Consider the following 16,762-nt stretch of genomic DNA (forward strand, 5'->3'; position numbering starts at 1 on the left):
GATTTTACAGATTCCTCCCATCTCTTTCTTTTTGCCGTTTTTTTTTATTATTTTGTTGCAATTAAATGAACTTTTTTTATTTATTTTGCTCGTGTGTCTTAACGGTTCCCAAAGCGCTTTACAGTTCAGGTCTCATTCACACATTTCCTCACACATTCACACACCGATGGCGACCGAGCTGCCGTGCAAGGTGCCGGTCTCCATTGGGAGCGACTTAGGGTTCAGTGTTCCGCTCAAGGACGCTTCCACATGACGGGGGAGTGCAGGGGATCTAACAATTTCATGTATGGAAATCAATATTTGCATCACTGGATGCATAATAAAAATGTCTATTTTTAAGTTAAACAAATCATATTTCATAACATGACACAGTATTAACGAGCCTAGGGCTGCACGATTAGGATTATCCTGATTATTCTCATCACGATTATTAATCACGATTATTCATTGATTTTAGGGACAAAATATTTTTGTTGCACTTTCACGTTCAAATAAAAACAGAGCACTGCTTTCATTTCCATATTGTGCTCACATTCCTGATGATGACTGGTTAGTTTAAGAAGCGCTCAATTTGACATTCAGTGGATTTTTCAATGAGCTAACACGACATGTGAAACTTGCAACTAATAATTTGGACAATTTGGAGAATTTCAGGTCAAGGTCTTTTCATACACAGCCAGTATATTATCAAAGCAATTTTACAATACATGCCGTATTTAATGAGATTGTATCAATGCCAGGATGTCAGAGGCAACACTAATATTCATTATTTAGTTAAAAAAAAAAACCCAACACAGTATCAACGTGCTATATATTTTTTGGCAATAAATGTAGTAAGAGTCTTTTAGGCCACAGTGAACGTGTGGATGGTGCCTTTTTCCTTTATCCTGCAGTAACTATGCCTCTTGACAGTAACAGTTACAGCCTGTGACAAACTCTCCACAGTGACTGTAAAACACTCCCAGTAATGCTGACTGTACCGTGTCTTCTCCTCTCACTGGACTCCCCCACTCTGCCATCACTGTCTATACACTCCCATACCTTCCCAGCATGCTCAAGTCTTATTGGCCCTGACAGGTTGAAGGCTCCTCAACTATAGAGACAAGTGGTGGTGCAGTTAACTATAGTGTGGCCATCCTCAGCACTGCCTGTATGTGTGTGCTGTATGTGCGTGTTTGCAGCTCTTTGCTGAAATACAGCTGAAATACAGCTAATTTGTCAGTGACGCGCAGTCACCAGTCTGTCCCTGCTGTATGTGTGTGTGTGTGTGTGGATATGTGTGTATATGTGTGCAAATGTATAGTTCAAGCAACTCGCTTAATCTTACTGTGAAGGCCTGAGAGGTAACTAAAAATCTTTTTAAGGACAGTTCTCTTGTCATTCTGTATATTTTCTGGATTATTTCTTGTTTCATGCATTTTCTCAGATTGTTTTCATTGGGAGCAGAGGGTGGGGTACTTTTTCATCCTTAAGTTTTAGGTTTCATGTTGTGCGAAGTGCAAAGAAACTTCAGAACGAGAGTCTCAGAATCAGTGAGAGAGGTTTCACTCTCAGTTTCCTGCATGCAACGCGCCACCCACCACTACAAAAGCATTTGGGCTCTGCCAGTGAACGCTCTGTCTCAACTAACTATCTCCAAACCATACAACCTTCAAAGGAGAATAGCACTAGGGAGTTGTGGCTAAAATATACATAAGATGGTGGTTTGAATTTCAGATTTCACTGTCTGCAAGTCAAATTTAGCCCACAGCTCTGTTTTTTTTTATCCCATGGCCACTTTAACAATAATCTGTTAAAGACCCAGATTTTTGAACAAATAAATCGAAGATATCCTCATAGACAATTTTTGAGTTTGAGTTATTTGATGAACAACGAGCATTTTGTGTGTTCCTTAACTGATTATGATTCAAAACACATGCCTGACACAGGCCACAATGACTTCTACAGCAGCTAAAAGCCACGGTGGAATTAAAACTGTCCCGAGAGGGCAAGATTTAGCTCTACTATCACTACACAGGTCCTTGCAGGGTTTAATGGTCTTGTGACTGCAGGAATTCAATTATGTTTAGATAATGGGGCTTTCATAACAGGGACCCGGGCCCGGATCAGAGTACACTTGACCCCAAAGTCCAGTTTGTTTCATTAGCGTGAACACTGTGCACCGTGCCCAGGCCCTCTTCAAAAGATGGCCTCGAGTACGCTTCATGAGTACTTCGCATCAGGTCAAACTACAGAACCAAAACACGGAAGTAGACTGCTATTTAGAATGCGACGCCATAACTATTTGACTGTACTGTTCGGGTCGCGCCAATCTCATCCCTTGAACTGCACGGCCGTGGCTGATAAAGTAGGAAGGCGATCGCGGTATAAATCAATCGTACGCCCTAAATAAAAAATGAAAAACAAGCATCAGCCTCAACAATCCATCTACCTTGTAGGGTAACTGGTGAGGAGGACATTCAACCCCAACAACCTCCTTGGCCATTTTTTAAGTTACCAAAACTGAACCTAAAACAAACCATTTGATTTATGTAACTTGCTGGCAGCATTACACATATCTCAAAAATCACCATGGTTACCTTACAGACTCAATTCAGGCCAAAGGTGTTTATACTACCTTTCAGCTTTCAACTGATTTGGTTATGTTCAACTGATCCGTACAGACACATAGAGGAATGCTCATGACCAGGGAAGGTTTGGGTATATATTGTTGGATACACAGAGAGATAAACTCACAAGGTAGAAATAAAATAATGAATGGAGGCAGAGGATCTTAAGTAAAATACGTAGAATAAGCTATAGGAACATTTTCACAACATTATAGAGATTCTAGAGATAGAGTTCTAAATCAGCTCATTTTAATGATGTGGTTAAACATTCACTATACTTAACTTTATTCTATTTCTATTTATTTATACTTTAACATATGAATGAACCATAAACAATCAGTGTGAGAAGAAATGCAACTGGTTGTAGATCTGCTGGACTATAAGAAAGCAACAATCTCAAAAGGTGTGCTTTGAACAACAAGCACCTCGTCAAAATATACACTATTTGGGAGGCGGCCACAGTATGTTGCACTTTATTGTGACATCTGGCGTCTGCGCAGGGTGCTACTCCCATCCATGGTGAACAACTGAAGGCTTTTTGCATGGGGGAACCTGGTCTGTGAATCCTGTTTCCAATTGCATTACCATGATGGCAGATTCAGGGCGTGGCTTAAACAAAGGTCCATCAAAGGTCGGCACTGAATGAATGTCACATGAATGGAAAGGCTACAGATTTTCTACCCCTTGCAGTGCACGGCAAAAGAGAAAAAGAATCCTCTGGAAAATTACAAGCCATCAGATCATCGGCCAAGTCCCCCTAACTTGTTTTAACCCTCATTGATACCAGCTTTTTATTGAATGAAAATACAGCAAAACACTACATACATAAAGATAAGGTTAGCATAAACTGCAGACTCACTGTTACTGTGTTGGCTGTGAGGGTGGGGGTGTTGCTGTCGTTTCCGGGCTGTTCGCTCTGCGTGTGTGTTGGCGTGTACAGCGTCAGGGCGTGCTCGGCCACCGCACTTGGTCCCGTGTAGTCGGTCGGCGGGTGGGCGTGGGGCGTGGCGTACTCAGCTGGGATCCCGTTCTGTGGCGGTGGGGGGTATTGGGCCGGTGGGAAGGGTTGAGCCATGGCTTCAGGGGGAGCTGGGGCCTCTTGGTTGCCCTGTGTATACAGATGAGGAGATGAGGACAGGGACAGAGGGAAGGAAAAGAGGAAAGCCAACAGGTTAATAAGGGTTGATTTCTTGGCAACTGGTTTAGTAGTGCAGCTTGTCAAAGCTGTGTGAAATTATGATGAAGACTTCTTACTATTTGTCTGAAACAGCCTTTCCACCATCATGAGACATAAAACTTCAAATGGCATTATATATTTTAACCATATCTATACCCCCCCCAGCAACCTAGTTTGTTTGAAGACTGCTTCATATTCCAAATAAGGTCCCCCTCACACAGATACATACAGTATGTGTGAAGATTCTATTGGGTATTGGATTCTAAACAAGGAACTATGCTTAAGAACTAAGCAAACAGTCTTTTGTGGTGCAGTCTGAGCCCAGGGACAGCTGCACCATAACCAGACTTGCAGACAGAGAGTTGATCTATTGCTGTGACCCGAATGTGACCGGGGAACCACTGTGTCATGCTACCTTCAGCCTAAAGAAGGAAAATTCCTTCACCAACGCGATGGAAAAGGAAGGAAAAGCTAAGAATAAAATAAAGTAATACTACTAACAGGAGCATCCTGCTAGCTGCAAGTTTTACGGCGCATACCACAAAACCGCAGTGTCCCCCCGGCTCAGACTAAAACATCTTTCGTGTAGGTTGTTTGCCAATTTAACTGACTGTGTTGTTATTTTTGCAGTCTAAAATGTAGAATGTAAAATTTCAGGCGCTTTTTATAAACTCAACTTCAAATGGTTTATGAATGATCCATTTTATAATCATTCTTCTTTGCATTCTGCCCATTGACAGATCTAATGCGTGGTGGAGAGAGTGTATCCTTTGCACAAGAGAAGAACATTGGCTTTATTTGTAGAACAGAAGTGTGTTTGATCACAACATTAACCACCTCACCCACCCTGAAATGAGACGTTCACCAAACACTGAAACACGCATGGAATGACGAACACGTCGACCAAAGGAAAGCGCGCAAATTACATCCCTACACAGAGATGAGAAAGATCAATTAACTGATACTCTTTGGATGACAACCTCTGTTTTTGAAATCTGCGTTTCTAATAAAAGTTTCCCTCTCTTCTCCGCTTTTCTCCATGTATCCCTCCCTTGCTTCAGTTGCTGTGATTCCTTTCTCTCCTCCCTCTTTTAAGGTGAGCGTCATGCTCTTTCACCTCCGTCCGGGCCCTTCTCCTAATGCCTGTCAGATAATCATTTCCTCCGACCGATGATGCTGAATCCATCTGGCATATTTAGCACCTTGCTTTTCTTCCACGCTGCTCCAAAACCTGGCGGAAAATGGCTTTAAAATTGTTTTAAATCAATCACAGCAACTTTTTGAGGTGGGACAAGGCTCTGACCTTAGCTGTTTCCAATAGTGGTATTGAAGTTGGCCGTTCCTACGCATGGAGATTGATGGTGTTGAGCATAACAAAGCAGTTTGCCGATGGCTCACTGACTGTAGCCACATCGTTCCTGGCAGAGAGTCATCGTCGACTCCCTAGGCGGACGAGCGTTCTGCTCAATTTAGGGTTTACTTAGGCTCACTTCACATACAAATGAAGAAAAATATAAATCTCCAGCAGCAAATGAGTCAAGTCATCGATAATGAAACAGGACTTTGCTGTGCTTGTTAGATTTGGATGCGAGTAATGCTTTTTTAAACACTTTGTGATGTCCTAACAGCTGAAATGAACACTCTACTCACCCAGTGCGAAGACACACAGATTCACACATGACAGCTCTTTTCAAGCTTTAGTGGCAATTTCGGCCTGTAGTTACATGTATTTCCTCTTTGCTCGGGTTGTGTAAACTTTTAAATCTTTTCAAACGCCTCTTACTTTCAAGTGCCAATATTTGAAGTGCAAAAAATATTACCGATATCTTGGAGTTTATTTATTTATTTCCTTCGTAGATCTTCCACTTTATTACAACGTGGTCTTGTTGTCATAGTTCTGTCTTTATTAGCCCATGTATTTCTGTTGGTTTTGATCACACTGTATGAGATCTGAGACCACAGTGACATTGCTACAACAAACTCCACACTTTGGACACCAGGTCTCAACCCATCTGCGTTCTGGGGGGGGGACGCGCGGGTTTGTTTGTCTTTCTTTAAACCAATCACAATCGTCTTGGGCACGGCTGAGCCCAGGATGCAGCGATGGTGCTCTGGTGGAACATTTGCTCGTGGGGAGGTGAGCCCCGGCATTAAAATGGTTAAACCCCCGCTGAAGAAAACAGCACATAAAATAGTAAACGACGTATGTAGACTATGTGATTTGACAGCTTTTACTGTTCAACTAGTTTCTGTAACTCAATACAATCTCCCATTGCGGGTCTCTTTCAGACACTGATATTAGAATTTTAACCTTAATTTGAGCTTGACCGTTCATTCTTGACCTTGGATCACCTCACATTATCCTTCGCACTTTTAGGGGTTTCTTAAAAACTTCTTAAATTTGATGGTTAAGCTTTCATACATCATAATATCTATCAAACTCCATCTGCTTGAGATTGTTGTCCCAACAACAATATTTCTTAGTATTATCAGCTCTCTTATCTATGATATCCGCCCGAGCTCTCTTAATGTCATCTTTTCTCCATTGTTCTGTCTGTTCTCCCTCAGTCTGTGGAGCTAATGTCCTTTCACCCACAACAGTCTGAGGGGTCATGAAATCCTTATCCAGACAAACGGAGCGAACCGCATTTTGAACCGTTGGGAAAGGTTATATTGTAGAGGTTTTCTTACTTCTGGAACAGAACTCAGGAGGTTCCCGGTTTACACTGGCTCTCTGTTTCACGCCTATGTATTGGTCTGATTTCGCTTATTGTTAATCTCAGTCTATGCAGGCTGGAGCTGTGGCCTGGGGCGAGTCTCGGTTCACTAAAACAAGGAGCCTCATCGATAGGCCTCCCTGCCTCGCAGCATCGATAAAGACCTGAGCTGATATATGGCCCCACCTTGGTCAATACACACACACACAGCGGAGACAAGCACACTAACACAAACACACATACCACCAGTGAGCCGTGAACAAAGACAAGTCAAGTTAAATAATGGCAGACGAGTGTGTGAAGTGAGAGCTGCAGGGAAAGCGCTTTACCTGGAAGTTTTCTTTTTAATATGCCTAAATCACGAGCTGATGTGTGATACATCTCCCTATATGCACACACGCGCGCACACACACACACACACACACACACACACACACACACACACACACACACACACACACACACACAGCCACGCTCACATGCTGAGCTAGAGACGGTTTTGCACTGCTGGGGTTTGAGGCAGAAAAGAGTGAGCAGAAATAGAGGCTGAGAGAGAGAGAGAGAGAGAGCCAGAGGCAGAGTGAGAGAGGGAGTGTTAGAGTCAGTGAACTTCCATCATCCATCAAAGTGACTGAGGCGCTGACACACTGAGACATCCCCAGATCCTTGTCGACAAATTGTGCTGGTAAATGATTTCTCCTATCAGCTAAATCATACCATCCATCCCTCTCTCCCTCCATCCCTCCATCTATCTCTCTGCATCATCCACCCGTCTCTCTCTCTCTCTCTCTTTCTCCATCTTCCGTCTCTCCCTCATTGAGTTTATTTCCCTTTGGCTCAGTGGAGTGCCATGCTTGATGTCTGATGGACTCCGGCTCCATTTATACATCAGGCACATGTATGATGCTCTCTCTCTCTCACACACACACACACACACACACACACACACATACACACACACACACACACACAGCTGGTGGGACTGCATTACTTCATACAACTTAAAGCCAAACCAAGCCACCATTTAAAAGAACAGACATTGAAAAAGATATGGTTATTGAAATGTTACTTCTATAGCTACCGTAGCATCGCATAGAATAGACAAAACCATCACCAATGAAAAGTTAGTTTAGACATCCACGCTTCCAACCCTAACCCTCAACAAAAAGCCAGTGGGATTTGTTCCATGGGATTTTGGATTATTGCAGAAAATAAACTCTGTGGCAAAACAAAAGTTTATGATTCTTCCACGTTTTGTTCAGCGAGATAATCTTCACTAATGAACACCACTTTTATGATTCTTGAAGCGTAAATGGAATCGCCAGAAGTAAAAAGCTAACGTTAGGCTATAAAAGGAACTACAGCATGGTCGCATTACTTCAACATCACCACCACTGAGCTTCACTTTGAAGAGAATATAGATAGATATAGATATATAGACCGATAGATATAGAACATAAACACAACTCTTTATTCAATTGAGGAATATGGCTCATTTACACGATTTGATTCAGGTCTGCTTCATGCTTGGGTTGAGACATGGCGAGAAGGTTGAGGATACTGTGATAAGTATGCGCACACTAAGAAGGATTTTGCATGGGGCTGTACGGACGGAAGAACGAGTCCGACAAGAAAATATTATGTAATTAGTTTGTATGTCGAAATACTGTGAAAATATCTTGTTAAAAACGTGAAAAACATCTTGTTATAACAATAAAACTTTCCACATTATAACGTGATACTGATCTGTGTTTTCCTGGCGTGGCAGCAATATGCTTCCATACTAACCGATCAGTAAGAGAGTGAAGTATCTGCCCTGCCCACGTCATGGTAGTCGACACAGCAACTGTAATCGTGGTTGCTAGAAGAAGTTACCGCTTTTCACGACGATTGTATGTCAATACAAGTGTTTGTCATTTAACTGTCGAGTTAGAAGAACTGGTACAACTGCGTCCATCTCATCAACGTTAGTCTAAGCTCGTCTATATTGGATGACGATGCCCCCTTTCTTAATCCTGACTACAAAGCTCTGACTGGCCCGTTGTTTGTTCAATTGGAACTTGAACTATACACTTGAACGAATTAATTCTTGGTTCATGTGGGTTTGAAAAGTGCAGACAAATGACCCATTTTGTTGTTAGACTTAAAAGGTGCACCTGCACCAAACAGAAAGACGGTGGCCTTTGCGAAGAGATCTGTGTTTCTGGCAAAGGCAGATGGTGGATGGAGGAAAAAACACTTCCAACATAACGATGATTCACTCTAGTATGATGAAGGGGGGTGGGGTGGGGGGGGGCTTAATGTTGAATACAAACTACAAATAAACAAACATTCCACCAGTGAGAGAAAGAAGTCTCCAAACATCTGCAGCAACAAGAGATACATTTTCACTAAGCGCTCCATCCAGAAACAAACCCCACCGTGTAAGAAATGTCGCTGTGCATGTCCAAATTCAATATGTGAAATGTGACTCAGATATAGGATGAATTGACCTGTGATTGCCTTAAACAGAGCAGAAGGACGGCAACATCAGTGGGGATGTCGAGGAGGAACAGAAGGCTCGTTGGCTGATTTACATATGACTGTAAATGTGTGTGTGTGTGTGTCTATGTGAAAGAAGATTAGCAGAAAAAAACAGGTTAATTCATTGCAGGGTAATTAAAAAAGTTCACACACACACACACACACACACACACACACACACACACACACACACATATCAACATACACATGCATGCACAGCGGGTGTGTGTCTAATATTGATTCCCTTCTCTTCAGCTATTTTCCAAAGTAGCCCGGGGCTTCTCTCCACCCCTACTAACCATTACCCGAGCTCTCTGCTGGGCAGAGCCGTTTCAGAACCCCCGTCCCTCCCGCCTTCACCCCTGGAGCTACACTGCCCTGTGTATGTGTGTGTACAGTGTAACACATTGTAATGATCTTAGAGTGAGAGCGGGAGCTGGCAGAGATGTGATGCAGAATTCACTGAAGTCAAAATGAAGCCCAGAATTCACTTAAGTAACATCCACACGCCACGACATACACACATACCACAGACTGTTGTGCCTGTGTGCATGTGTGTGTGTGTGTGTGTGTGTGCGCGATCCAGCTGGCGTGACACTGTCTGGGTCCTTTACACCCCCATCGCCGCAGCTTTATTGTTCTGGGTTGACAGAGACAACTAATGAAGATTGGGGCAGAGAGACAGTGAGGCTGAGGCAGCCAGGGACATGCAAATGAACACACACACACACACACACACACACACACACAGATGTTAAGGCATATCACTGCCAAAAGAGAAGTGTTGTCACACACAGAAAACGATCGCTCACACACCGCGTCCACCAACAAACCCTCAGCATCAAAGAGACAAGAGGACTCTTTGCATGGAGAGGTTGTATTTAGAGGCCTATTCAATGTATTAGGTAGTGAACCAAACAGCCAGCCACATACTGTACATACACACACACACACACACACACACACACACAGGCTCAGACCAACTGTCTTTTGCTTAATGCACCTTTTTAGGCCAGACTGTGTAAACATGCCAGAAACTTGCTGCTTTGGGGTGGGGGGTGTGGGGGGGGGGGCCATTAATATTGATGTGCACTGCAGACATCAGACAGATAAGGGTGGAAAGAAAAAGATCTGGGGAGAGAAAGACTGGAGGAAAGGGGAGTGAGCACTCTCCCACAATACTGCAGACATTTTGTCAGTCCACACAAAAAGTAAGGTTTTGTTGGCCTAGCAGGATTGCACTTTAATTGGGATTAACATGTTGTGTCACCTAAAACGGCGAGGCGCCGGGGGGGGCAATAAAGAAGAGAAAGAGTAAATGAGCCTGCTTCTTCTCAACCACAGTCTCTAATTTCAAAACACTCCAACACACCTCTTGTTATTCCACGTTTTACTCCACGTGCTGCAGTCAGTGTAGTCCACCCCTCCGACACAATGCATATGGTTGATATTGATTTTCTATTTATGTGATTCATATGTGATTATGACAAGACCAGGTGTTTGTGGGAAGCCCCAAATGTGAATCTGTTTCTAATTGCACTTGACCCCAATTTCCACCTGGTGTTAACATGTCATCTTATCTGGATGAGGAAAAAAAAACATATGTTACTGCAGGTGCAAATACACACACAACACTTGGCAATCAAACCCAGCCAAACACATCTGGAGGAGATTTCACATGACTGTCCAAATGCGGTCTCCTAGGTTTTACACAATTCTTTGGCACGAAACAATAATGGAATCTGGAGGAATCTCTGAAGCTTCAGTATGAAAATATCACCACCAACATCGACACAGTTCAGTGCACACACAGAGTTGGACACTCAGGTCACACACCAGATGCAAAGGTCAGCAAGTACACCACGCAAGCGACCATCCATCCACTGCAAAGAGACCTTATGTTAAGAATCCACACACTGACCGGATATCAGCCAGCATTATTTTTTACTTAAAGGTCCCACATTACGCTCATTTCAGCTCTATATTGTTATTCTGGGACTCCACTACAGCAGCTTTGCATGAGTCACAGTTCAAACAGTCCTTATGTATCTTCTCCTGGCCCTTTCTGCAGCCCCTCAGTTCACGTGGACTGAGCGTTTTGATCCTTTCACAGTATTTATACAGCACCTAGAGCTGCTTTAGAATCAAACAAGACATGGAAACCTCACTTTCTACTATATGGGACCTTTATGTTACTTTGCAGACTTTGTGCTTTGCTTTGTTTTCTCAATGTGGAATGCCCCGTTCTCTCCGCCCTGCCAGTCAAACAGTATTTTAACAAAAAAAAATTTGACTCGAGGCTTCTTTTTGAGCTTTCAACCACACCCCGTGGTCTTCATCATTCATTTTGTTGTGATTCGGTGCTATATAAATAAAATTGAATTGAATTAATAAATAAAAGTAATGGGCGAATTGAATGAAAATCACACATCGCATTAGGACTATGAAATGTCACATAAATATCAAGCATTACATTTAAAAACAAACACACAAACAGGGGCACTCGGACTAAGGAGGAGCATGTCCCTGGAGGTTTGGGCCAAGCCCTGATACTGTATTAAAACATGGGTTAAGGCTTCTGTTTTCATTCTCTTATTTCTCCCTGCTGCTGAAGCTATACCCCACTCATAGTCAAACAGGTTAAGCCATCTTTAAAGTTTACAAAATTTCACAAAATGCAGAAATGATTTTGAGTTGCCTCCTGTGGGGTTTATGCTTGAGTGTGGACTGAGACATTTATAGAAATAGAAGCGTATGTTTCACGAGATAAAAATGACTTTGAAAACAATTCAAAAAACAGTGCCAGTGAGGACTGGACTTGAGGGTTTTAATGCTGCCTGAGGCTTTATCATGTTCAACCACAACTGAATCTTTTGTGATGTGCTGGAGAAAAACAGTCTAATTTTTAATAACGAGAACACTGACAGAAAAAAACATCTGTATCCACATCTGAGGAGCTGAACCTCAGTTTTTAGCTCCTTCTCTTTACCTGTGCTGCTCCGAAACCCTGCTTTGTCTCATTTATTTCCTCGCTGTGACAGTGGCTTTTTAATAATGTTTATTAATTAGCGCTGTCTGCTCTCCTGTCAGCCTGACTATTATTTTATTCAGGCACCATTAGACCGTCCTGTTTTCACAAGCCCGGGTCCTTCCCCAGTGAGGGCCGCTGTACCAACGCCGCCATCGATAAGTTAGTCTGACGCCGACCATAAATCAGCCTGGACAACTGCAGCCGGAGGAATAGTTCCAGTTACCTGCGCACACACACATACATACACGTACACACACACACACGCACACACACACACACACACACACCACTCATCTATTATCAGGCTAAGCACGCCTCACTGGTCATATAATCATTAAATAATAACATTACATCGAAAATATACTATTATAATATATTATGCAGAGTAAAATAGCCTCCATCTGTTCGCAGCATAATACAGTCATGAAATTAAACCCTCCCCTGCTAAAAAGACGCTAATTCTCCATTTGCTTTAATTATGGAGAAATTAGCAAGCTGCCTGCGCAGGGGAAGGGAACAAAAGGAGAAGAAGGATGGAAAGGAAGTGAAAAGGGAGCAGCGCAGGTCTCCAAGGAGGAAGCAAACACAATATATATTTTTCCAGTGTGACTAACTAAATGTTAGCCAACACACACTGCTTTAATCACACATCATCATCATCATCATCATCATCAACATGAGGGGCATCTGCGGCTCCGCAAACTCACTGACTTTTACCCTGAGAGCAGCCTCCTGCTATGAATATCAGTGTATGTGACAGTGACCCAGTCCCTGTGAGTGAGTTATGCACAAGTGTGTGAGACACGCTCACACACACACACACACGCTCACACACACACACAGACACACACACCCAACTCTGACAGAGAGGCAACGGAATCTAATTTAACACTCGGCTGAGCAGAGATTGGCCGAGACTCCCACTCCCTCACCGGCCAAGCGGGGACACTCCACGACCCAATCCCTGTGTGTGTGTGTGTGTGTGACTGTGAGTGCGTGTGTGTGTGTGTGTGTGTGTGTGTGTGATAATAGCTATAGAACAAGAAAGCTAGCAAGTGAGAGTGAGAGAGAGAGAGAGAGAGAGAGAGAGAGAGAGAGAGAGCGAGCGAGAAATCATGTTCATGAAGGAGTAGAGCAGTGAGGCTGGTGGAGAGGAGGGACTGTTTAGGATTCATAGTGTGTTGCAGGTCCGCTGGCTGCCAGCTCCCTCTAGGCCTGCTACATGATATTCACTAACCCCCGTAACAACGGCAAACATATGTAAATCTGCCTGTGTGCCCGATTCAATCAGACCCCGGCACAAAGCCACCGACAGTGCCGCCACACCCGGCGGAAGACAGGTCCAGGGCAGACACACACACACACACACTCTCCAAAATGTAGTAAAGCTCTATAAAAGCCTCGTATTTTATTTTTTGAAGTACTTGAAAAATCAAGTAATATGATTAGGTAGTTTCAGTAATTTCTGCCAAGTCATTTTCACAAGTAAATTTTACAAACATCCCAGATGAAAGTGTCATTTTCTAATCCTTTGCACAGAACATTTACCTTGTACATTTTTTCACCTATACAGCAGCAAAGTGATCCATTCTTATCAGTACATATTTGTAGGCGCTGCTTGGGGTGCGTACTGGTGATTATTAGCTTACATGCTACTATTTGGCAAACCTTGCTGCTGTGTTGTTGTTTTTACTGTTCCAGGAGTCCATTGGTTTGCACGTAAACTGCACATAAGGCGCATTTAAATGGTAAAATGGTCTCACTTACCGAGCTGCCATGCAAGGTGCTGGCCTCCATCGGGTCGAACCCCTGTACAAATGTATGTACGTATGTACAAATGTACAAAAATGGAAAATGAATGGAAACTAACGAAAAGTGCATCCAAAAATATACAACTGTAGAAAATGCCATGGACATTAAACAGTAAAGAATGCATGAATTGCAGTTAAAGGACAAAGCTGGTGTTATTCTGGGCTTTTCTTTGTTGTCACAAATCTATCTCTTTATTTCATGTAGGCTCAGTAATTCCTTAAAACAGCTGGTCACTGTAGTCAAATATAACTCAAACTGGAGGAAATAGTTTTAGTTCTATTTTCAGCGGCGGATTAATCCACATTTGGTGCTCTAGTGAGTATTTGGGGCAGCAGGACTGTGTGTGTGTGTGGGACTGAGTGAAAATAAACAAGTGTGTGTGTTCAGATAGAATAATACATATTAAAAGACGTGTTCAAACCTGAAGTGTTTCGCTCATGTTAAGCAAAAATAAGACTGAATGATATAACAGCTTGTTACAAAGCACACACACACACACACACACACACACACACACACACACACACACACACACACACACAGATACTCCACACTTTATGCCTCTGATATCATTTTGAGGAGGCAGTAAGAATCAGCAGGGCCCTGAGTGTATCATGATCAGAGATAACGGGAGCAGGATAAATATTAGCAATCTACAGCTTCTCTTTGGGACACGACCCGATATCATCAGCCTCTTATGAGCCCCCCACTCTCATCTCCGTAATGACTGGCCTCATTCGGTCTGGATCTGTGCTCAGGTCAATTGAAACGCTACCATATTTGTTTGCATTTGGATCTTTTTTTCCCCCTTTCTCTGTCTGTGTCGGCGCTTTAATAAGTGAAAAAAGCCTCAGGGGTATTAGACCATATGATTGCTGTCCAGATAGCACCAGCTGACACCCCCCCCCCCCCACACACACACACACTCACACACGTGCCCACTGAAAACCATTAGGTTAAATGATTCTAACCTGGCTATAGAGATAGGTTGTGGCCAGCTCAATCTAATGAGAGTGCCTTGGACAGGGGGGCCTGTGTCGATAGTGGACAATTGAAGCAGTGCTGATACAGTTGAATAAGAGAGCAAGGGGAGAAAATCCAGCCCTCTGAAGTCCAACCATTCCACTGAAGGTGGATAAGGACAAGAAACAGCTAATATGTGTTTTAATAACATGGTAGGAATGACAGTGGCATAATTACATTATTAGGCAAAGTTCAAATAATCACGTATACTATTATTTGTCTCTGATCTGATTTTGTCCAGAAACGCTTCTATTTAGCAACCTGTTAAAAATGTTCAATGTTTCTTTACTAGATAAATAAATAATTCCTATGATAAATATATATATGGAGATTTGAAGCCAATTTTTCTGAAAGAATTCCATCACAACTTTGTCCTTTGACGAAACAATCTGAACTCAAGGTTCACTTACTAGCGTTTTTCTTGGGCTTTCATCTGCATCTCACTTTCTACTGTATGGGACCTTTAAGAAAGTGAGATGTCCATGTCTTGTGTGATTCTAAAGCAGCTCTAGGTGCTGTATAAATACTGTGAAAAGGATCAAAACGCTCAGTCCATGGAGAAATACACACAGCCCGTATTCAGACACTGTGCCTTTTAAAACAAGCCGTCGGGACATTGGCCACGCCCCCCAGCAGGTCATCTGCTCCAATCACAGCACCACCCACCAAGTACACTCATCCACCCGCTCAGTCTGCCTAAGTTATTGGAGCGCTCTGCTCAGGAACTACTCTTCAGGTTTTTGGAGGTCTAAAATGGCTTGTTTCAGACAGAGGAGGGGGAACTGAGGGGCTGCAGAAAGGGCCGGGACAAGATACATAAGGACTCTTTTCAACTGTGAATCATGCAAAGCTGCTCTAGTGGAGTCACAGAGTAACAATATAGAGCTGAAATGAGTTTGCCCTGTTGTCGTGGTGATGGCTTAATTGTCATTAATAAGGAAACAAAAGAAAGCGCACCCAAAATATGCACACAAACACAGTAAGTGCAGTCGGTCACAGCTGAAGCAGAAAGTGGGTCTGTAAAGTGTGATGGATGTTTACCACAGGCAGTTTGGGTACATTTCTTGACCCGTCAGGCTTTTTTTTTTTTTTTAGTGATGTCACAATTGTGTTCCCATATCTCAGCATTTACACTGATGAGTACACTGTTATCACAATTGATAGGAATGATGGACGATACTATAAAATAAGTTCCAAGTTGTAATATAGCAAAATCATCCTTTAATAGTGGCGATAATTCTTTTTTTTAATCATTTGAGATATTTCTGAAATTTAATTTGTATTTTGTCACACTCTGCGCTGCTGGTCCAGCAGGGTATGTGAATAGAAAGTGCAGTTACAGTTAAGTACTGTTGTTGAAGCTGCTGGCGTATACCTTAGGCCTCAGTAGCCCTTTCCTTTAATGGAGAGAGAAGCCCTGCTAAATGTTTGATGATTTAAGGCCGCTTCATTGTAAAAGGAACCAGAGCAGAGTGATAACAACACTACATTATTCATAGGGGCCCTCTATCACTGCACGCTTTCTGTCTGAGGCGGAGAGAGACGCAGGGAGACAGGAGAAGAGACATGAGTGAGAGAGGACAGAGAGAGACTGATGGAGAGGATCACAGGGGGGGGGGGGGGGGAGAGACAAAGAGCTTGGGAGGGCAGAGAGGAAGACTGACAGGGACAACATTCCACTTCGACTTACAAATGAACAATCGATGTACAAATCAAAACGCATCAATATCACTGATGCTAAACCAAACTAAACTCTCAAAGCACCAAAAAAAAGAACCAGTACGCTAAAAAATCAGGAGGACTGTTCAATCACTCGGTTAAAATATGTCAGCAGGACTACGAAAGAAGTACAGTGGATAATATTCACATA

At 42.9% G+C, this 16,762-nt stretch overlaps 1 protein-coding gene across 2 annotated transcripts in view; it reads right to left on the bottom strand.

Annotated features, from left to right (window-relative positions):
- Positions 1 to 16,762, bottom strand: part of rbfox3a (RNA binding fox-1 homolog 3a) — a 168,129-nt gene that overhangs the window by 53,025 nt on the left and 98,342 nt on the right. The window contains exon 2 of one of the 2 annotated variants that reach the window (XM_070927700.1): positions 3,469 to 3,717. In XM_070927700.1, the coding sequence (XP_070783801.1) occupies positions 3,469 to 3,684 (216 nt within the window). In that variant the 5' untranslated portion in view covers positions 3,685 to 3,717. Of the gene's footprint in view, positions 1 to 3,468; positions 3,718 to 16,762 lie in introns of those variants that run through there. The other variant, XM_070927699.1, reaches the window with a different exon arrangement.

Source organism: Enoplosus armatus, chromosome 20 (assembly GCF_043641665.1).
Source record: "Enoplosus armatus isolate fEnoArm2 chromosome 20, fEnoArm2.hap1, whole genome shotgun sequence".
Classification (NCBI taxonomy): Eukaryota; Metazoa; Chordata; class Actinopteri; order Centrarchiformes; family Enoplosidae; genus Enoplosus; species Enoplosus armatus.